The sequence below is a fragment of the Haliotis rubra genome, unplaced genomic scaffold (assembly GCF_003918875.1).
Source record: "Haliotis rubra isolate DU_JTF1 unplaced genomic scaffold, ASM391887v1 Scf1031, whole genome shotgun sequence".
Classification (NCBI taxonomy): domain Eukaryota; kingdom Metazoa; phylum Mollusca; class Gastropoda; order Lepetellida; family Haliotidae; genus Haliotis; species Haliotis rubra.
In genome coordinates this window covers 108,325-132,129 of record NW_025764928.1, presented here as the reverse complement: position 1 = coordinate 132,129, position 23,805 = coordinate 108,325, and the positions used below count along the sequence as shown (strand labels likewise).

General features: G+C 42.7%; 1 protein-coding gene and 1 long non-coding RNA gene across 2 annotated transcripts; both read left to right on the top strand.

The window, feature by feature from the left end:
• The first annotated feature begins 90 nt into the window (after positions 1-90).
• Positions 91-7,485, top strand: LOC124273015 (heat shock 70 kDa protein 14-like). Its single transcript, XM_046708240.1, has 7 exons — positions 91-164; positions 1,393-1,473; positions 2,050-2,181; positions 2,864-2,969; positions 4,870-4,960; positions 6,426-6,530; positions 7,320-7,485. Exons 1-7 carry the CDS (start codon positions 108-110, stop codon positions 7,483-7,485), a joined length of 738 nt encoding a protein of 245 aa, XP_046564196.1. The 5' UTR covers positions 91-107.
• An 11,225-nt stretch (positions 7,486-18,710) lies between these two features.
• Positions 18,711-23,190, top strand: LOC124272897. The gene is made up of 3 exons (XR_006897478.1): positions 18,711-18,739; positions 21,311-21,369; positions 22,435-23,190. It is a non-coding gene; the product is annotated as an uncharacterized LOC124272897 (long non-coding RNA).
• Positions 23,191-23,805: the final 615 nt, after the last annotated feature.

The following is a 23,805-nucleotide window of genomic DNA, read 5'->3' as shown; positions in this document are numbered from 1 at the left end:
CAGTTGGCGAAATTTGATTGGTTCTTTCCGATCTAAATTTGGATACTCGCGCGTAGCGGAAATTAATTACTGTCCCCATACTCAACCGGAACTATTACAAAACTGTCATGGCGGCATTTGGTGTTCATTTTGGCACGTGTTCTGCTTGCCTTGCTGTATACAAGGTTAAACAAGATATATTCAGTGAAATATTAAATGGCATTAATAATTTATAGTATAATCTATTGTGACGTATCGATAGCACAGAGTATTACATGCATATTCTCGTAAAACTGTCCTTCACTACACCATGTTTTCACCGGCAAGATGATTAATCGTTTGATTCGTTGTGTCGTGTATGCATGAAACATGGAGTTCAAAGCTAGCATCGTCTCATTGCGTCCATGGAATTTGGTCTGGAAATGAAACCAACCCTAATTTGCAATTTGAATTTGTAAAAAACGAGACAGATATTTACAGATACTTGGATGATCTAATGTAGGCAATGTATCATTAATTCAGGCACCATTGTAGTGTGTGTATGGGCACTTTGTCCGAAAATCATGGTATATCGGCAAGTAGTCAAATTGTGCGGAAAGATTTCTCCCGTAACCCCCATTTTTATCATTCTATGCCTAAGAATAGATGTGTTTTTTTTATTAAAAAAAGCCCTTAACCCTAATTGTTGGTCCCTGCCTGGTGCTCAGCATTTATGGGTACAACAAGGACTGGTCGGCTCGGAGTCAGTATACTGTGTCCGAGTGGGGTATTCATGCTTAACTGCGGCATGGTACCTCAGTGAGCTAGCATTATAAAACCAGCTTTAGTCTGGGCTAGTACAAACAGCTGGACATACATATACACACGCATGCACGTCGTCATATGAGTGAAATATTCTCAAGTACAACGTTAAACCCCATTTCACCTCACCTCACCTTATCCCTAAACCTAAACCCTCAAAATAATCCTGATACCGGTATATAAGAAACATATCAAGCGGAGGTTACCAATTTTTATTACAAAAGTTTCTTTATAAGTTTTTATAAGTATTAGATATATCTTTCTTTGCAATAATGTAATACCGAGCATTAAAGCATAGTACTCTCTTTGGGTTTTTTACAGAGACTGTATTAGTTTAGCAACAGTAACAAACTCAAAGTGACCACTGTTGTTACAACTATAGTTCCTTTTGTGCAAAACAGCTTAAAATGTATAGCAAGTGGCATGGATGAAAAAAGTTTCTTCTATCTGACAGTTGGCTAGAAACATGTTCATTGTAAGCATGGTTAACTGTTTATTTTTTACTGATATATTTCCAATCAAGATAAGCTCGTGTTATACCTGTATGAGGTATTGCAATACGTTCAACAAGTGACTGTAGCATTTTATCTCAAATACTCCATACTGTTTCAGGATGGCAAGCCAGATGTTGTTGCTAACGATCTAGGAGACCGAGTTACACCCTGTGTTGTTGCTTTCACCGACCATGATCAGGTAAATGCCAGTTCATCTGTTCATGATTACAAAATGTTTACTCCCAGTTACTGTGATCGGGGCTGTGGGGTAGCCTACTGGTTAAAGCGTTCGCTCGTCACGCTGATAACCCGGTTTCGATTCCCCATATGGGTACAATGTGTGAAGCCCATTTCTGGTGTCCCCCATCGTGACATTGCAGGAATATTGTTAAAAGTGGCGTAAATCCTCACTCGCTCACTCTTAAGCGATCTTAAGCATGGATATCTTGGATGGTATCCTCTATGTAATTTAATGTGGATTTTCAGTACCTACTATGGAACCCACTTTTTCTGTGCTTAGGCCAAGTTAGTAAAGCACACCTAAAAGGACTTTGACTATCTTATGTGCTGCAGTCACCTCTCATCGCCCTGTCACCAATGAAGTTACTATTGATGGCTGTTAGTTTATTCTTCTCTGGTAACAAAATGGTACAAAATGTACAAAAGCAATTAAAATTCCTATACAGAGTCGTGGGAACAGAAAGCCACAAAAACATGAAATCATCCTGACTGGTGACTTTGGTGTTAAACATCACTCACTCACTCTTTGTTACAGTCAGTCGGAGCTGCTGCAAAGCAGGGCATTATTAGGAATGCAGCCAACACTATCAGTAATGTCAAACAAATTCTTGGACGGAAGATGGACGACCCAGTTGTTGAGAATTTTGGTGCCAAGTCTACAGCCAAGGTAACAGGTCATAGACATACGAGATGACAGTTTTGTATCAATGGGTTAAATTAATAAATATCACTTTGGCAGGTTGTTGCTAACTTTTGTCAGCTCAAAAGTTAGATCAATTTTCTTCCAATGCAGGAAGTGACAGCCCTTGGTCAAAATCCAGTTTAAACTCACAGACTTGAGTTTTTTAACTCTGATATGATATGATACCTCTGTGTATGAACATGCAAGAACACATCCTTCTGTGAAACTTAATAATAAGCATAAGAAATTCAAAACATTTTGACAATTGAGAAAAGAAACAGGACCAGTGTATCTGCTCTCTCTAATCAGAAGTTCCAAATGTAGGTATTTAAGGCCAAGACGTATTTCCCTGTCGACACCATCCTGTCAGTGCTGAGTGACAATTGCATCAGCATACAATTAGGTACTCGTGAAGGTCCGTCTTGTCGTAAAAGGCGACTAACAGGATTGGGTGGTCAGGCTCGCTGACTTTGTTGACACATGTTATCGGTTCCCAATTGTGCAAATCAATGCTCATGCTGTTGATCAGTGGATTGTCGGGATTTTTCAGTGCGGCGTAAAATTAAACTCACTCACTCACTCACACAATTGGGAGCACCATTGAAGGAACACTTGCATTGTGTGGAAAAATGTACAAGAGGCACTTATTCTGTTTGCTTCTCCACAGGTTGTAGAGAAAAATGGGATACCACAGTTTGAAGTAAGTCACAAGGGAAAGACCTGTCAGTATTCCGCCAGCAAGGTGGCAGAGATTATCTACAGGAAGATGCTAGGTATGATGATGATGATGATTTGGTGATTTTACGCATGTTTCCCAATATGATGCATATTTCACACACTGTCCCACAAAAACAGGCCATTCAGTTTTGATCGAAGGAGAGGTGATTTGACCAAAAGATTGGGCAAACTGAAGAGGCCGTTATGGTTCCATGTTCAAATTTTGTATGTATTTGGAATTAGCATGAAGTGGTTAGGGGAGATACTAGGTAGGAGATACAGAGATTATCTCCCAGGAGATGCTGGGATCCTCTTCTTATTTATTGGTCTTGTTATCAATGAAACATGCGTCATTTCTCCAGCCTTTATATAGCTCTTACACAGTTCTCGAGCATTCTAGCAAAGCTAGGCTCCATCATTATTCTCTCAGAACAATATGGAATCATGTGGAACATACAGCATGAAGTCAACAAGTTGCCAAGGGAGGCAACTCTGAAGTACTATCAAAAAGGCGTGCCACTAAAAATACTATTGCCATTGAACATATATATGATGCGAGATGCGAGCCAAAACCCACAGCTCAAAACTTTAAACATTGTGACCCATAATAACTATCACTTAATCAATGAATTTACAAATTACCAAAAACACACTCTCATAACACCTTCAGTAATTGTACTCGCTTAGCCAGACCCTGCACTTCTGGACCCGGACGGAGAATTTTCAAGCCATTCCCATAGATTTCCATTGAAAGATTATCATGTTATCCAGACGAGAAGATCTGTGCGCATATGCATGTGTATGTTTACCGCATGTGAAAGTGTATTCATTGTAAATCTCTCTCAGCAGGTGTTTGATGTGACTTGATTAATTTAAGAAATACAGTTCACTCTACCACCATGTATAGTGTAATAAAGCATACTTTCGCCCTGAACTGTATTTCTTTTCTAAGATGCCAAATTTAATACTTTCTAAGGATAATTACGATTAATCTAAGGTAAAAACGACAACAGTGTCGGTGACCTAAATTAAGAATCCTCGTACAGGGCTAACTGGCACGCTGTTCTACTGATCTGTCTGCCCCCTATGTTAAGACAAAGAGGAAAAACAGTTTGATGACGGCTTACGTTCGGATTAAATATCTTCTCTAAAATATTTTAGTGATTAATGTAAACCATATGGGTCAATATGAACGTCACATTTCTTACTACCAACGTAAGTTTAGATCAGTACATCCAGGTCAACCTGAGTAGTCAAGCTACATTCCACGATTGCATTGTGGGAATGTAAGCAATGCAAACTTTACCGTGTCACTGAAACCTTGTGAGTCAAATTAAGACATTTTAACCATCTGAAAACAATGTTTCCACCAGTGATGTTAGCTGCGTGAAGCAACTGCAAACCAAGAAACGGGATGCAAAGGAGTAGTTTACTGTAGGAGGCTGTACGAGGCTGTACTGACATGCATCGTGACGTCGTTTACATTGTGACGTAATGCAAAATTGTTCGATTATGAGGGGACAGACTAGAATGGCGCAGTGATGCCAATACATTGTGGCGTAATGCAAAAAGTGCACATTATCGTCTGATAAAGTACTGTCGGCGCCTTTGATCTTTCACCAAAGCGTCTTAGAATTACGCGTGTCACTTCAGTTGCTAATTAGGATTTGGCAGGTGTGAGAACATCTCATCAGTAACGAAACCACATGTTAATTAGGATTAACTGCATTGTAATTGTCTCCCTTGGTTTATTGATATACATGTACATACATGAATACATTTTCAATATAAATCGTCAATACATTTTGCTTGTTTGATCCAGTTAACTGGACGCCTCGCTATCCGGACGATTTCCGAGTGTAACCAAAATGTCTGGATAAACGGGGTTCGACTGTATATTGACGTATATTCATTATATCCAAGTCTGACATTGCACTTCTGTGTGTGCTTTTCTAGAAACTGCCCAGAGTCATGGAGGAAGTGGAATTCAGGATGCAGTTCTAACTGTACCATTTGGCTTTGGTCCGGAACACAGAAACGCTTTCAGGTTAGTATAAGTGTACAGTATTGCTGTCATTCTGGGGCCTGATCTACAAACTGTTCATGGTGTTTAGAGCTATCATAGCTGTAGGTTTTGTATCATAGACTTATGAATAGTTTTACAGACGTTCTGGTCTTTTTTATTGGGCCCCAGGGTGGAAATAACTTTAAAATTGCTAGTGTTCTCCGGTACAGTGGCACATGTAAAATCACTTGCCCTGATAAATTTTCCACTATAACAGATGTTTTCTTGTTGATCTTTTACATAATGAACATAATTAATATTGGAAAGTCAACTGGACACCGGTACAGTGTGATATACAAATTTGCTTGCCCGACAGAAAAAAACACTGGACTCGGGCATCGGGCAATGGGTTATTTCAACCCCTGGGCCCCAGTAATATTGTTCATGAGGTATAGTGACCATAGGTTGTTTTAAGAGTCCACTATTGAAAATGAGTGAATATGATTATGAATGAGTGCTTGGGACCTGGATGGCCAAGTTGTCTTAGGTACTGCAATTCACAGTGCATAGTTATGTCCCTTTCGAACACCAGGAACCTGTGATCATGGAATCAATTTCTGGTTCACCAGGATAGTGTTTAAAGGTATGCCACCACCAAAACAATGCTAATGGGTTACTTTGGACTTTGAATCATTTTGGACTTTCTTCTTCTGTTCCATGACTTTGGACTTATTCACTCATTCACTCACACAGGTTTCGTGTGTCATTGCATCCCAATGACACATCAGTGTTCGTACTGTGGACCACTGGCATGACTGGAGAGTGCTTCAAACTTTACTGACCCCCCATCCTCGATAATCTCCAGGGTATACATTCCGATAAATCTTCACTATACCCTGGATGCATCTACAGCTCAGCTCCATAATTTTATTATCTCTCTTGGCTGGCTTTTTATCCAATCAGGTGTCTACGCTGGGAAGTTGAGCGTACCAATCACAACTCACTTTCGCTTCTTTTGTCTAACCGATTAACTTGGCAACATAAATGTTGCAGAGGTAGTCTGAAAGAGGTAGAAAGAGTTCTTGCATATAATTTTTAAGGTTTCAGACCTGTCAATTTGTCTGTATGATTTCCCCCAAAATCTGAGTCACACTGCGAATAAACCTTCACGGCTGCAACCGCTATCTTTGTTGACACTGGCTAGTTGTAACGGCGGCTTAGCTGATTAGCTGCTGTGAGAATGTGGAGCCAGCAAAGGGAGGTAATAAAATTATTGGGCAGAGCCATAGATGCATCCAGGGTACTAGTGGAAATATATTGAAACGTATACCCTGGAGATTATCGAGGATGCTGACCCCCTTGATACAGAAGAAATATTGCTGATTGTAGTTTCCAACTAAATTCATTCACTTTTGGTTAACTTAACTCTCAATGGTATTTATCTATTTGGAAACTGCAGTATTTTGTCATGTTGTCAACATCTAATACGGTATATATCTTTTGACAGTGAGGCAGCAACGAAAGCTGGCTTCAACATCCTGAGACTAATCAACGAAGCATCTGCTGCAGCACTGGCATATGACCTTGGACAGATGGACAACTCAGAGAGCAGGTAAACTCATCAATGATGTGTGATAATGACCTTGACCTATGATCTTGGACAGATGGACTACACAGAGAGCAGGTAAACTCATCAATGATGATGTGTGATAATGACCTTGACCTATGACCTTGCACAGATCGACTACACAGAGAGCAGGTAAACTCAATGTTGATGAGGAACATGTGCTAGAATTACCTTGGCAGATGAACCATTTATCTCCAATCCAAGCTCCAAGCTCCAAGCTCTATCACAGGTGACCACCATGTGTTTGTACCATCTTTGTACCATCTTGCACAGTCAGTTCAAGATAGTTTATGTGTTCTTCATCTGTTTCACTTTTGACTTGTCTAAACATCTATATAAAAATATGTGATGGAATTCTTGACTTTCACAGAGAAAATATCCCAAAAGCGTGCAACACTACTTCAATTTGTTCAGTTATCCATTGAAAAGCTTGCGTTATTCCAACTTGTTCTGTTTCAAAATAAGGATGTTTGTTGATAAACAAGAGAAAAGATGTGCAAATTAGCCTGGGCCAGAGTGGGGGTAATCTCATCAATGATGAGGAGGATATACTATAATGACGATGACCTTTGACGACTTTACTGAATATATCTCAGCTGTGATTTTGACAACTTTATTCTCTGGAGCTCACTCTTGTCTGGTGATGATGCTTTCACTCATGCAATTTTCTTTCTTAAAAAATCCTACATGAATTATACATGTTGACATGACATAAATATTAATAGTTGTCAACACCATGAACATGATAATAATTCCTCGTGATTTTGCTTCTAGCTATGCCCTGGTGTATCGGCTAGGAGGTACATCTAGTGATGCGACGATACTGAAGATAGAAAACGGCATGTACCGAGTGTGTTCATCCACTGCGGACAATCAGTTCGGAGGCAACCAGTTCACTGAAGTCCTGCTCAAATATCTTGCTATGGAATTTAAAAGGTGAGCAAAGAATGGCGCTATGTCACCTCCTACTCACATTCACAACAAATGTGGATTGCAGTTCATGATGTCTATCACTGGGTTGTCCATAGACATTTGAAATGAAAAGACTTTGCATTGCCCATTGTATGTGCTGCAATACAAAATTAGCCATCTATTAGACATTCTAGAATGTTCTTTTGTTCGGTTTTCAAATTTGAATGAAGAATACATCAATATATATTTCAAAGCATAGTTGCCAAAATTGAAACTAGAGCCAACAGCTCCAGAAATCTGCTTTCAAATTGGCTAATGTTGTCTCCTTTTCAAGGTCACAGCGACACTGTGAAGATTTCAGCATGTTAAGATGCATGTTAAGCTTGTCAGTGAGATATCTCAAGAACCATTCACTGGACTTTCTTCATGTTTGACACCAAGCTTCATCTAGAGAAGGTGCAAGGTCCAGTCGATTTTGGTGGCCTTCACATAATTATCAAGGTCACAGTGACACTTTGAAGATTTCAGCATGTTAAACTGCATGTTAAGATTGTCAGCGAGATATCTCAAGAACAGTTCACTGGATTTTCTTCATAGACTTTCAAGACTTCCCTTGAATGTTTTTCAATAAGCAATTTCTTTATTACTATTTTTGCATATTTCATACACTAAGACATTCATGTCAAGGTCAAAGTGAGTCTTGAAAATATTTGTGAGTTTGAACAACTATAGATCAAGATATCAAGAGAGGTTGACTGGTCATGTTTTTGTTGACATTTAACTTCATCTTAAACTTTCATTACTGTTTAAGTTTGATTTGATAATTTGCAGCTGGGGATTATGTCACCTTAGTGACAATGCTTGTTCTCTAAGTGCCAAATATCCTGATAACCAAAACCAGGGTTTGATTTAAGAAAATATAACTTACTTGCACCCATTGCAAGCTTAGGTAATAACCTCGTTGCACCAGACGCAAACAGGTTGCACATGCTGCTCAATATTCAATTATATATAAATTTGGGTTTTGGTGTTAATGATTTAGAATATCATTATGACAAGTTATACCATTACTAATAAGATCAGAGGCAGTGGGGTAGCCTAGTGGTAAAAGTGTTCGCTCGTCATGTCGAACAACCAGGTTTTATTCCCCACATGGGTACAATGTGGGAAGCCCATTTCTGGTGTCCCCCATCGTGATATTGCTGGAATATTGCTAAAAGCGGCGTAAAACCAAACTCACTCACTCACTCACTGTACTAAGATCATTTAATATCACCTAGTATTTAAGTAAATTATCATCACATCAACAATAAGTCATTCAGTCACTGTCTGTGTAGTCATCAGTCACTGCTCCAAGGCAGTGTCTCATCATTCTGTGACCTGTGAAGATCCGGGGTAGAATAGGTCTTCAGCAACCCATGCTTGCCACAAAAGGCGACTATGCTTGTCATAAGAGGCGGCTAACGGGATCGGGTGGTCTCACTTGCTGACTTGGTTGACACATATCATCATATCCCAAATGCGCAGTATGATGCTCATGCTGTTGATAACTGGATTGTCTGGTCTAGACTCGATTATTTACAGACCGCCGCCATATAGCTGGAATATTGTTGAGTGCGGCATAAAACTAAACTCACTCACTCACTCACTCATCTTTCTGTTTTCGACAAATTTCACTTTACGTACTCTTGTGCTTATTTCCAGACGCTTGTTATATGTGATACCATAACATTGCAGACTCTTGTTATATGTGATATCATAACATTGCAGACACTTGTTATATGTGATATCATAACATTGCAGACACTTGTTATATGTGATATCACAACATTGCAGACGCTTGTTATATGTGAAATCATAACATTGCAGACGCTTGTTATATGTGATATCATAACATTGCAGACTCTTGTTATATGTGATATCATAACATTGCAGACTCTTGTTACATGTGATATCATAACATTGCAGACTCTTGTTATATGTGATATCATAACATTGCAGACACTTGTTATATGTGATATCATAACATTGCAGACACTTGTTATATGTGATACACTTGTATCTCCTATTGAAGTTCCCTTCAATAAAACAGACGTAAAATCACTACTCACCAGAGTTGTCTCTATTTTTTTGTTTTGGCTTATTGGGAAACTGTGGCTCCACCGTTCCCCCACGCTTCACTCTCTCCTCCTTCGCTCTGTGAGCAGGTTGTGAGAGCGCCTGTGTCTCCTATACGGCACTATATCCTTTTATTTCTTAGTTCTAAGCCTCTATTCTACCTTTATAGAGGTTTAGTTAGTATTATTCATCAATATGGTTTGATATTTAGTCGTATTTAGCACTGTTTATTCACGCTTTGTCCGTGGTTGTTCAGTTGTTTACGTGCATGAAAACCTGCTTCAATTGTAGACTTTTGTTCTCTGCTGCTGACCCTCATCAACTGTGCCCTAGTTGCACGGTACCATGCTCTTCCAGCTCGCGCTGCATTCATTGCCAGCATTTAACTAATTTTGCATTTAATAAATACCTTCTTTGTGTCTTTAGACGTGCTGCAGATAGGTCGAGACGGGCTTGTAATGTCATGGATAAATCAGCTGAGTCCCTCACGAGTCAACTGATGTCGGACGACCCTCTCCCGTCTGGTGTTACCCTGGAGTGGGACGTTGTCCGCCACACCCATGAAGAGGCCTGCTGCTCCGGACGTCCCTTCGTCGCAGCCTAAGACGAGGAAGTCGTCATCTACCAGGAGGCTACGCACCCCCCAGGGCGACGACCACCTCTAAGGGGAAATCAGCGCAGACTACTAGGACATTCTCGGCCGAGATTGTCCCGCTGTCGGAACAGGGACTCTACCATGAGCAGCCGCTTATCATCCCAGAGCTCAATCACAAGAAACGACCAGTCTCAGTAACGGTGACTTCAGCGCAGTCTGATGTATCTACGCTGACGGCAGATGAGCGTTCCTTGGGCCATATCGCTACCACCGCAGACAGGGCAGCTCATCTATCACTGCAGACCTTCAACCCGGGGGGACTTTATGCAGCAGTTCTCCCAACAGATCATGGAAATGATGGAGAGGCGCTTCGCACTAGAGAGGGCATCGCATGATCAACAACCAGCCCGCAGAGAGGACCCGATCCTTCGCGAGGGTCCCAACGCAGTCGACGCCTCCGCAAGACTTTCCACCAACGTGACGTCTGGCAATGAATCTACGCTTCGGGACCAGCCTGCGCGAATGTCAAATCAACCATCCCCAGATACGGACTCAGACGATCAGCATTCGCGAAGGCACTCGTAAAGGACCAATCGCCAATCCCCAGTTGTGGACTCAGAAGAGCAGCATTCGCGAAGGCACTCGCGAAGGACGTCGGACACAGCCTCCAAAACTTCGTCTACCTCACGCAGATCGTCGAGGGATTCATCGAGGCAGTCGCGAACCAAACGTCTCTCTTCTCCGCGCAGGTCGCCCTACAGACGTCGGGCTCCTCCCCACTCAGATCTCCACACAGGTCTCCGCGAAGGTCTCCACGAAGGTCTCCACGAAGGTCACCACGACGGTCACCCTGCAAGTCTCCGCCCAGGTCTCCATTCGGATCTCCACAGTCGCGAAGGTCTCCACTCAGATCAATGCCGGAGGAGGATCACCAATCCTTGATCAGCGCTCCTGGCATAGAGGATGAGGGCCCGGATTATTTTCTCGGACTCAGACATACGCTACTGGATGGCCAACAGTCTGGACTGGCGTCACCCTCAAAGGATGCGAATTCAGCTCACACCTACCTAATGCATGAGGATGACGTCAATACGATCACACTTCCACTAATTGATCCCAGCGCAGCGGTCCAGAGAACCTTGAAACAGCCTTCAAAAATGCTACGAAAGCCCAGGCGCCGCCTCTGCCACAGTTTAACGCCAAAAATTTCTCCTCCCATAACATGGATCCGTTCCTGAAGGCACAGGACATCGACGAGAACTACAAAGTCATCAAAGTCATCGGCGATACCAAGTCTAAATCCTATAAGATAGAAGACAAGAAGTTGGCACATATCGAAACGATGGCCAGACGAATGTTCTTCGGCCTCAACAGAGATAGGGCGATCAACGAAACACTCATAGCTAAATTCGCTAAAGACAGGATGATCTACTCTGCACTCCTTATGCAGAAAAAGGACCAGCAGTTTATGACGGACCATCTATCATCCATCTCCGCAGCACTGACACTAGCAAAAAAACGAAAAGGTCTCCCTGCCTCCTGCAGCTGGAGTGAACGCTTCACCAAGTCATTCTACAGAGCCCCATGGTCAACTCCATCCATCTTCGCTGGAGAGATTGACCATGTTGCCAAGGAGGTCACTAAAGACTCCAGGGAGGTCCTTATGATCAAGTCCATTGATACACTGGCCAGCGTCGTCAGGCAGACATCCCAGCGCTACTCGGGCAGGTCCAAATTCGCCGGGATACAGAAGGCAAGGGACAAGAAACTGACCTTCTCCAGGGGTGGCAAGGATTCTTTTCGTCGCCCAACCGGCAACTACAAAGGACGAATCGGACGAGGCAGGGCACCCAGAGGCGCCAAGGATCCTCGACGATGAAAGAGGGGTTCGGAACGACTGGAGACTTCCACCCCCAGCCGTTCCTGTGCAACCTTCACAAGTGGGTGGACGTCTTCAACGGTACTGGGAAAACTGGGGACTACTAAACGATCCGTTTGTATCCAACATCCTAAGACACGGATATCGCATACAACTACAGGCAGCTCCGCCGCTTACAGTCGACCCTCACAATTTCGACTTCAAGACCCATCAGACAGAGAGGTTACGAGAGGCGGTTACATCTCTACTAGAGAAGCAAGCCATAGAAGTCATGGATCCAGCCCATATCACACCAGGGTTCTACTCCCCAGTTTTCCTAGTGCCCAAGAAAAACTCAAAAGAAAAGTTCCGACTTATCTACAATATGAGGGCATTCAACAGAGATTATCTACGCAGTCCTCCCAAGTTCCGCATGATACATCTCCCTCAATTTCTCCACCTCATCCATCCGATGGATTACATGGCCAGCATAGATCTACAGGACGCCTACCTGCATATTCCTGTACATCCAGAGTCGAGGAAGTACCTCAGGTTTACACTGGACGGGCTACACTACCAATGGAAGGTCCTGCCATTTGGAATATCATCGGCCCCCTGGTTGTTTACAAGGGTGACAAAGCCCATATTCACGTACCTACATCATCGAGGTCTACGCAGTGCTTTTTACCTCGACGACGGGATCCAAGTACATCAAGATCCCAGGCGTCTCAGACTACAGCTGGACTTCACCATCAGATTGCTTACACAACTGGGGTGCCTAGTGAATCTACTCAAATCGGACCTAGAACCTACACAGGACCTGCAGTTCCTAGGCATCAGATTCATCACGACGCTGAACCGCATCGTCGTACCAGAAGACCGCTGGCTCAAGATTCAACAGACAATATCACAAGCTCTACTCTCTCCGTGGCCACTACGACAATGGCAGAGTCTGTTGGGTCTCCTCACGTCAGCACAAGACATGACAGCCGGAGGGCGATAACAACTACGCCCGTTACAGGTCTTCATCAATGCTCATCTCAACGACCCAGACCCCTTCGGTCTCCCGAGCTACCTAAGACCACATCTACTATGGTGGACCCACAGATCGAATGTCTGCGAAGGCACTTACTTAGCAGAGCCGGAGTGCAAGACTCATCTGTACCCGGACGCATCACTCCAAGGTTTGGGAGCACACCTCGACTACGAAGTGGCGGCCGGGAAATGGGACAACGATGAGAAAAAATCTGCACATCAACATGCTGGAAATGAAAGCAGTCGTCAATGCCGTCCTCCACTGGGACAACATTCTACAGAATGCTCATCTCATGGTGCACATGGAAAACTCTACAGTGGCGTTCTACGCAAACAAGCAAGGATCAACATGATCATTGAACCTGCTGAACCTCTGCTTTCAACTGTTCAAACTAACCGACGATCTGAACATCCACATGCGAGCATGCCACATAGCAGGAGCCAAGAATGTGATAGCGGACGCCCTCTCCCGTCCAACTCAACTGTCTCCAACGGAATGGATGCTACATCCAGAGGTCTTCAAACAAATCATCAAAGAGATGGGAGCCCCACTCATAGACCTCTTCGCCACCAGCTTCAACAATCAGCTGACAACATTCATCTCTCCGATACCAGATCCACGAGCGTCGGCAACGGACGCTCTCAGCATATCCTGGGAAGGCCTAAACGCATACGCGTTTCTACCGCCAGCGCTAATACCGAGGGTGTTGCAGAAAATCAGCCAGACCACGGACGTCCAACTGATTTTGGTCGCGCCCTACTGGCCAGCAAGAGTATGGTTCCCCAGTCTCGTGCAAGAACTAGGACCACCGCAACTGCAACTACCAGGGTGGACGAATCTCCTCGTACATCCTCACACAAAGCAGGCACACGGCAACCCAGGGGCATTCCAACTACACATGTGGACTGTATCAAGGCATGCTTGAATAAGAGAGGGTACTCCGCCAGAGCAGCAAAAGCAGTGACACTAGTCTAAGCAAGTCTACACGCAACTTGTACGACGACAAGTGGCGAAGTTTTGAGACATACGCTGCAAGGAATGGGTTTGCAGCTAGAAAGGCGACACACCCTCAAGTGGCGGACTACCTTTGTCACCTACGGCAAATAAAATGGTTATAAGGGTCAACACTCTCAACGTACCTAGTGGCATTGAGCTCAGTCATCACTATGAGGACAGGTGCCAAGCTAATGAAAGTACCAGAGTTACTGGCCTTACTACGCTCTTATAAATTGGAGGACCAACAACAGAGATTCAAAGCTCCGGCGTGGGACCTCAACATTGTTCTACGACATCTCACTAGTGACGTCTACGAACCATTACAGAGGACATCCTTCGAGTTATTGACACAAAAGACGCTGTTCCTGTTAGCGCCAGCAACGGCAGCTAGGATGTCTGAAATACATGCTCTGGACTATGAGAGAACATGCTTTGATGAACATCAAAACAGAGTGCATATGGGACTACGATGGGATTTCATCGCAAAGAATCAACTGCCAGGTCAACCGGACAGGCAATTCCACGTCCCAGCACTATCCTCCGTCCTTGGACCACAAGATACGCAAGACCTATCATTGTGTCCAGTGAGAGCATTAAAGGCATATCTACAAAGATCCAGACTAAGGAGACAAAAGTTCAAGCGACTTTTCATCCCGATATCAACAGCGACGCAGACGGAGGTCTCCCCCACTACGATATCAATCTGGATCAGAACTGTCATATTACAAGCCTACAAAGCAGCAGGACTAGATCCTCCAAGAGCCTCCAACCCACACGAAATTAGAGCTCTGGCGTCAACACTCCCTCTACATGGGAATTGCTCACTAAAGACAATAATGGAGGGCTGCTTTTGGAAACCGGACATGGTGTTTGCAAACCACTACCTGAGGGATATTGCCACCGAGGACGTCTCTGGCATTCACCATTTCGGCCCACTGGTTGTAGCACAACAGTTGACAGTCCCTCAAAGTCGTTGAGACGAAGTCTCGCCCCTTTATCACATGACTTACAAGCCTACACTCAGTAGAGTTCTGCTTAAGTCTCAATGCACGTCTAAGGACTAGCATAGTGATATGACCCAGTACTTGTAGGAATACTCGTACAGGAAAGGGTCGCTTCTCCACTTGGTGCTTGCATCAAGAGATGGAGTCGCAAAATCCACATAAAATGTTAACAGAAGAAAGGACCAAAAGTTAACAATTGTGGTCCCCCCATCAAAAGGCAGCTGGAAGGACAAGGTCGCAGCAGCAGCAGAGATTAGCAGTTAAATACAGTGCCAATACGAAGTTCCCATAGGGGGGTATAGATGACGTAAATCACTACATGAAATCCAAAAGAAACTTGCCCGCCACCAATCCGTCGGATTCTACAAGCAATAAGCATGAGTCAGGATAAGGAAAAATATGTAATTTTCTGAATAAAATTGATATTTTATACTTATCCTGACTCATGAGGTAAGCCCTCCCAACCTCCCCACTAGACACTTTGGATTTCCCTGCAAATTCAAGTGTCGGGCTCATAATCAGGAGAGAGTGAAGCGTGGGAGAACGGTGGCGCCACGGTTTCCCGCCAAAACGGAAATAGAGACAACTCTGGTGAGTAGTGATTTTACGTCTGTTTTATTGAAGGGAGCTTCAATAGGAGATACAAGTGTTCCACTAAGTTCGCAAGAGGAAAGAGACAAGCAATAAGCATGAGTCAGGATAAGTATAAAATATCAATTTTACTCAGAAAATTACATTCAATCGATACAGCGTCATACCAAAAGACATTAAAATATGGTACTTGTTGGTCCCTGCCTGGCGCTCGACATTAATGGGTACATCAAGGACTGGTAGGCTCTATAAAACCAGCTTAAATCTGGGCTAGTACAAGCAGCCGCACATACACATACACACGCATGCACGTCGTCATATGAGCAAAATATTCTCAAACACGACGTTAAACCCAAATTCACCTCACCTCAAAAGTTCGTTCTTGATGTCGAGCACTTGCTTGCTAAGTATAAACTCCACAATGTACAGACTGCACTGATCTATTGTTGTTGCGACAACACTCACTCTGAGATTTGAAGCAGTTCACCTGTGTTGCCATCATGATGTGTGTTTGTTCCAGGGCCAGGTTTGAGAGTCTCTGTACCAACCTCCTCCAGCAGGGCAATAGCCTCATAGAGAAGTGCCTCACTGAGGCAGGGCTGAACAAGACGGACATCAGTAAAGTAGGTCCACCTTGCAACAATAGCATTGTCAGTTTATGCCATCATGCAACTGATGCTTGCTTGTGTCTGCTCTGGTTATCTCCCCTTGTCCAATCCTTTCGGATTGAGTTATCTCCCCTTGTCCAATTTGCCGTCTGATGCAATCTTCTCTTCTGCCACCAAGTCAACATGTATGTTACGCACCAATGGTGACATCTGAATTTGTGTTTGAGTCCAGTGCGTGTAGGTATGAGTGGGACTCAAGATAGAGACTTGGTTGTTGGTCAAGTATCATATTATGACCTTTACCAGCAACTTGCGTCTTAAAGCCATTACTCAACCATTTTGCCGCAAATGGTAATAAAACTTGATATATTGTTTAAAAATCATCACAGTTTAGTGTTAGTTTTTCTTCAGTATTGTTTTAGTAGTAAGAAATTTGTTTTGTCAATGTCTTTTGTTGACAAAATGTTCATGGATAGACTAACAAAGTGTCAGATATGATAGTTATGTCGGCTTTGCCAATGTGACGCTGGCTAATAGGTACATATGTTACCATGGCAACTGAATACTCCTTTCAGGTGATTCTGATTGGTAAAGTGGGGCCAAGGTACCCACGGTGATGCAGAAATCTGTGGCTGACACTGTGAAAGGGGCGAAGGTGCTGACCTCCATATATTCTCAGATGAGAGGTCGCAATGCCATGGGAGAGCAGCTAAAGGAGGTCAGATTTTTACCAAATACACCCTGTGATATTTTACATCAATAATCAATTTATACTATCAGTTTCAGATAAATGTCATTTGGTCATTATATGATTTCTTCAACTTTAGTGGGATATTCTTGTTATACTCGTGTTCCATACTAAGCTGAATTAGAATTCTCATTGTTTGTTAAATCAGGACATATACAACTGATGCAGTTTCCTGACTTGTGAAACGGCAATGTGAATAACATATTTGTTATACATGTTTGGGGCGATGGGGTAGCCTAGTGGTTGAAGCATTCACTCGTCACGCCGAACACGCAGGTTCGATTCACCACATGGGTACAATATTTCTGAATATTGCTCTCTCACTCACTCACTCACTCACTCACTCACTTGTATGCATGTTTCAGCAGGAAGCATCCTCGACCATCTTGATCGTAGTATTAGATCATTTAGATATTTCAAGACCTCTATTATATGTTCTATGCTTTGTATTGCAGGCAGCATTCCTGGTTGGGAAAGAGATTGAAGATTTGAAAGATCATGAAGAGCACACTCAAGCCAGATGTCTCTCAAGCTGTGTCTGTGTGAAGGTGGGTGTGTGTGAAGGTGGATCAGTGATGTCTGTGTGCAGGTGGGTGTGTGTGAAGGTGGATTAGTGATGTCTGTGTGAAGGTGGGTGTGTGTGAAGGTGGATCAGTGATGTCTGTGTGCAGGTGGGTGTGTGTGAAGGTGGATTAGTGATGTCTGTGTGAAGGTGGCTCAGTGATGTCTGTGTGCAGGTGGGTGTGTGTGAAGGTGGATCAGTGATGTCTGTGTGAAGGTGGGTCAGTGATGTCTGTGTGAAGGTGGATCAGTGATGTCTGTGTGAAGGTGATTCAGTGATGTCTGTGTGAAGGTGGGTGTGAAGGTGGATCAGTGATGTCTGTGTAAAGGTGGATCAGCAATGTCTGTGTGAAGGTGGATCAGTGATGTCTGTGTGCAGGTGGATCAGTGATGTCTGTGTGAAGGTGGGTCTGTGTCAAGGTGGATCAGTGATGTCTGTGTGAAAGTGGATCAGTGATGTCTGTGTGAAGGTGGGTCTGTGTGAAGGTGGATCAGTGATGTCTGTGTGAAGGTGGATCAGAAATGTCTGTGTGAAGGGGGATCAGCAATGTCTGTGTGAACAACCAAGAAGTTGTTATCCATAAGATTTGTCTTGTATTACTACACCAAATTCTAAATGCCTTATGGGGCGGTGGGGTGGCCTAGTGGCTAATGTGTTGGCTCGTCATGCCGAAGGCCCGGGTTCGATTCCCCACATGGGCAAAATGTGTTAAGCCCATTTCTGGTGTCCCCCGCCGTGATATTGCTGGAATATTGCTAAAAGCGGCTTAAAACTTAACTCAGTCAGTCAGTCTAAATGCCTTTGAAGAATTTCTATAATACCACGTAAAGCAGATGCTCATGATGTCAGTCACTGGATTCTCTGGTCCAGACTGGAATATTTACTCCTATCATATACCTGGAAAATGTGTTTTCAGTGAAAACTAACAGTGGTTTATCGTTTGAATCCTTATGCTAAGGTGTAACAGTGATGCTTGCTTGATGCCGTAGGTGTCGGATGATCCCGAGACGGACAACCTGATCACAGCGCTGCCAAAGCTGAGCCTCATCCCGTCCAGGAAGCAGCACACTTTCACACTTGCCGACGCCCAGGACAACTTCAGTATGGAGGTCTGCACGAGGCCAGCGCATCCACTAACACTACAAAACTCATCCCTCCTTGCCAGGGTAGAGTGGAATTCCTGTATGTGTAAAGATATTGATCAACTGTTGCCACTTTGATCCGGGGTATAAGGATAATTCCTGTATGTGTAAGACATTGAAATCAACTGTTGCCACTTGATCGGATATAAGGATAATTCCTGTATGTGTAAGACATTGAAATCAACTGTTGCCACTTGATTGGGTATAAGGATAATTCCTGTATGTGTAAGACATTGAGATCAACTGTTGCCACTTGATGGGTATAAGGATAATTCCTGTATGTGTAAGACATTGAGATCAACTGTTGCCCTTGATCGGGTATAAGGATAATTCCTGTTGTGTAAGATTACTGAAATCAACTGTTGCCACTTGATGAATTATAAGGATAATTCCTGTTGTGTAAGACATTGAGATCAACTGTTGCCACTTGATCGGGGTATAAGGATAATTCCTGTATGTAAGACATTTAGATCAACTGTTGCCACTTGATCGGGTATAAGGATAATTCCTGTATGTGTAAGACATTGAGATCAACTCAAGTTGCCACTTGATCGGGTATAAGGATGATTCCTGTATGTGTAGACATTGAGATCAACTGTGGCCACTTGATCAGGGGTATAAGGATAATTCCTGTATGTATAAGACATTGAGATCAACTGTTGCCACTTGATGCGGGTATAAGGATAATTCCTGTATGTGTAAGACATTGAGATCAACTGTTGCCACTTGATCGCGGGATATAAGAATAATTCCTGTATGTGTAAGACATTGAGATCAACTGTTGCCACTTGATCGAGGGGTATAAGGATGAATTCCTGTATGTGTGAAGACATTGAGATCAACTGTTGCCACTTGATGGGGTATAAGGATAATTCCTGTATGTGTAAGATTATTGAGATCAACTGTTGCCACTTGATCGGAGTATAAGGATAATTCCTGTATGTGTGTAGACATTGAGATCAACTGTCTGCCACTTGATGGGGTATAAGGATAATTCTCAGTATGTGTAAGATTATTGAGATCAACTGTTTGCCATGATCGGGTATAATATAATTCTTGTATGTGTGAACATTGAGATCAACTGTTGCCACTTGATGGGGTATAAGGATATTCCTGTATGTGTAAGACATTGAGATCAACTGTTGCCACTTGATCGGGTATAAGGATAATTCCTGTATGTGTAAAGACATTGAGATCAACTGTTGCCACTTGATGCGGGGATATAAGGATAATTCCTGTATGTGTGTAAGACATTGAAATCAACTGTTGCCACTTGATTGGGTATAAGGATAATTCCTGTATGTGTAAGACATTGAGATCAACTGTTGCCACTTGATCGATCGATATAAGGATAATTCCTGTATGTGTAAGACATTGAAATCAACTGTTGCCACTTGATCGGGTATAATATAATTCTTGTATGTGTAAGACATTGAGATCAACTGTTGTCACTTGATCGGGATATAAGGATAATTCCTGAATGTGTAAGACATTTAGATCAACTGTTGCCACTTGATCGGGGTATAAGGATAATTCCTGAATGTGTAAGACATTTAGATCAACTGTTGCCACTTGATCGGGGTATAAGGATAATTCCTGTATGTGTAAGACATTGAGATCAACTGTTGCCACTTGATCGGGGTATAGAGGTACAATTCTTGGAACGATTTATTGTAATAGAATAGCTTAGGAATCCTCCATAGAACATGTCAGAAGTCCCATGAATAGCATATATTAGAATGGTTCATGCAAACAGCACTTGTTTAGTTCCATGATATGGAAGACTCAGTGTATACATAACATCTTTGGTTCAATTACAAAATGACAAAACCTTCTGGACCAGATTCTGTAGCTGTGCTGCAGATTTTGAAGGTGGAGATTTTCAAAAGTGCAAGGTGATGACTTTGTCGAAGACATAAGGAGGATGCACACATTTTTTATAGAAAAAACGACTTTTTTACAATGGAGGAGACTTTACTGTGCGTGTAATGAGAACAATGGGGCCAATCTTTGTACATTCTGACCTGTCGGATATTCAGTGTACGTAATGTCTGTCCTCACCAAATTGTAAATTAAAGCAGAACATGTCCAAAAGCACGTGACCACGGGTTTTAATCCCCGATTTTCAACCGAATATGATTCAAAAGTTCATCAGCACTATACCCCTTGGTGTTGAGTTCCACCTGCATCACTTGGGGTTCTCCTCATCACTCACCACTCACCCACTCGCCCACCACTCACCACCTCCTACTCTCACTCACCACTCACTCACCACTCACCACTCACTTCCTCCTCACTCACTCACTCAACCACTCCTCCTGGACCTCTCACTCACACCACTCTCCTCACTCAACCACCACCACCACTCTCCTCACTCACTCACTCACCCACTAAACCACTCACTCACTCACTCACTCACCACTCCTCACTCCTCTACTCACTCTCTAACCTCACCTCACCAAACAAATCTCACTCCCTCACTCACTCACTCACCATCCTCACTCCTCACTCACTCACCACCACCGCCATCACTCACCACTCACTCAGATAACAGTTTTGGGTACGTGTGATGACATGTAATTATTACCCCCACAGATAGTGATGCGAGATCTTCCTACGCCCAGCAGTATACAAGCGAACTTCCATCTTAGAAGGTAAGATTTCATTGCGATATTTAAACATGCATGTGATAATGTTCCATACTATGCTTAAATGATGGTGATGTCGCTTATGTTTTCATTATCCCCCCGGCATGTAATTCGGGAGTATATAGTCATCGCCTCGTTCGTCTGTCCGTCCATCCGTCCGTCCATAATCATTTTGTTTCCAGAGCATAACTCAAAAACCGTTCAATATTTATTTTTTTTAAATTTGGTAGATATATCAAACAGAACCTAAGGTGGTGCCTTTTGCTTTTTGCAGGTGTGTTTCATTTCCGGAGCACAACTCGAAAACCATTCAATATCTTTCAACAAAATGTGGTAGATATATCAAACATAAGCTAAAGTGGTGCCTTTTGCTATTTGCTGCAGGTTTTTTGGTATTTTTATTTTTATTGGTCTCCATGGAAACGTTTTGGACTTAGTCTAAAAAGACATCAAGCTGGACTTTAAGTAACTGTCAGATGATTTGTTCTTTCAAAGATGTGGGGGCCGGGGGGATTTGTCATCTTCTGATGACTTTTGTTTCAAAAGTTCAGATTATCTCCCTTCCTGCCTGTTTGTCACAACCCTGAATCATTTGTTTTGAAGTCTCACAACCAGGTTTGATATTGTAGGGGAGAAGATAACAGCTGGGGTACTGCACAGATATGTAGCCATCCACGAAATACTACAGAATCTATCTGTACTTGAACACTTTCTGTTGTGTTACACATATTTTTACATTGATATGACTCGTATGGTAATGCATTGTATGTAGTGCGACACTGGTATTGTAAATCAGTTTGGGATAGCGAGCTAGCCTTGTGGTTAAAGTATTCGCTCATCATACCAAAGGCACAGGTTCAGTTCCCACATGGCTACAATGTGTGAAGCGCATTTCTGGTGTCCACCATCATGATGTCGCTGGAATATTGCTAAAAGCAGCGTAAAAACATACTGACTCACTGTAAATCAGTTTAACCTTGCATCACAATACAATGCTGCATTGCCTTAGCGATACACCACTGAAGATATTGAATATGTGATTATTACTGAAAGTTCAATCTGTCATTTCAGAGAGGGAACTCTCCACGTCACGTGCCAAGAGCTGACATCAAATAGGGAGGAGAGTGTCACGATCGGCATCAGCTGATAACATGGCTAACGTGCAAGCATTATGTGACCAATACATCCTGTGCCAGTAAATCAAATATCATCATGTGGTTATGTTGGATGTGTTGTCCGCCACTGTTGCGTATGATGAATGGCAAACATTCTAACTTCATATTACAAGATTAACATTTTCATTTCAAACATTGTTTTGTGAGACAGCTGTTCTGTGTTTGCAGCATAATGTGGTGAGTTGTCTCCCTTAGGTGATTGTGAAGGTTATGCATTTGTTGGTGGATTGCAGATTCCATTAAATCTCGTTAAATGTTCCACTCTATTGTGATACAGCTCTGTAGGAAGATCTGGTCACACCATGATAGGTGAAAGTAGTCAGGCTTCAAAATTCTTCTTTGATAGGCATTTTAAAAGTTGAGTTGATGAAGAATAATGACAATTATTATGGATATACAACTTCTTTTATTCTGTGGAGGCGATGTTTCGACATAGATTCTATTAATGTCGTTGTCAAAATTCGTGATGATTAGTAAAGAAAGCATTCAGACCAGCGTATCTGATTTCTGAAGTGTGAACATAGATATATACTGTACAGGTCCAAATGCAGTAAAGAAAAGCTGTTGTGTGATGATGTAGATTTTTTCTACACCATGTAGTTTTGTACCACATAGCATCTCTACCCCCATGGTTAACACTGTCAATAGTGAACGTGTGTGTTGCTAATCTCTATTACTTACAGCCCATGAAGATCTGGGTTAGAACTAAGCTTCAGCAACCCATGCTTGTCTTAAGAGACGACTGATGGGATCTGGTGGTTGATGCATCATATCCCAGCTGCATAGATTGATAGCCATGATAGCTGGAATATTGCTGAGTGAGGAATCAATCAATCAATCAATCAATGGTGGTCATGATGTCAATCCCTGGATTCTCTTTTCTAGACCTGGATATCTACATACTCGCTGTCATATAGATGGAATATTGCTGACTGCAGAGTTAGGCCAAAAGGTTTTGCTTCGATAAAATTACGATTAGCGATTTGATGAAGGATGCTGAATTGTTTTAGAAAGTCCACCAATTGGCTCCAGACCCCACACATCCTTCATTAAGATGGGCGGTCTCTAAAGTGGCTTAGACTCAGTATTATTTCACATACTACTGCTATACTGAGTCTAACAAAACCTTTGTGGAAGGTCGTGTCAGGTAACCTTTCCAATTGACCAATCAGAACACAGCTTACCAAATCACAAAGTGGATATTCAAGACATACCTTTGAACTTTTCCCTCGAAAAGTTTGTACCTGAACGCATTCAATGCTATTTT

Bases quoted from the DNA above. Each gene is read 5' to 3' on its own strand.
- LOC124273015 (XM_046708240.1), top strand. From the start codon at position 108: ATGGCGGCATTTGGTGTTCATTTTGGCACGTGTTCTGCTTGCCTTGCT. The intron at 4,961-6,425 runs GTTAGTATAAGT...ATCTTTTGACAG, and splicing joins GAACACAGAAACGCTTTCAG to TGAGGCAGCAACGAAAGCTG. The intron at 6,531-7,319 runs GTAAACTCATCA...TTTTGCTTCTAG, and splicing joins ATGGACAACTCAGAGAGCAG to CTATGCCCTGGTGTATCGGC.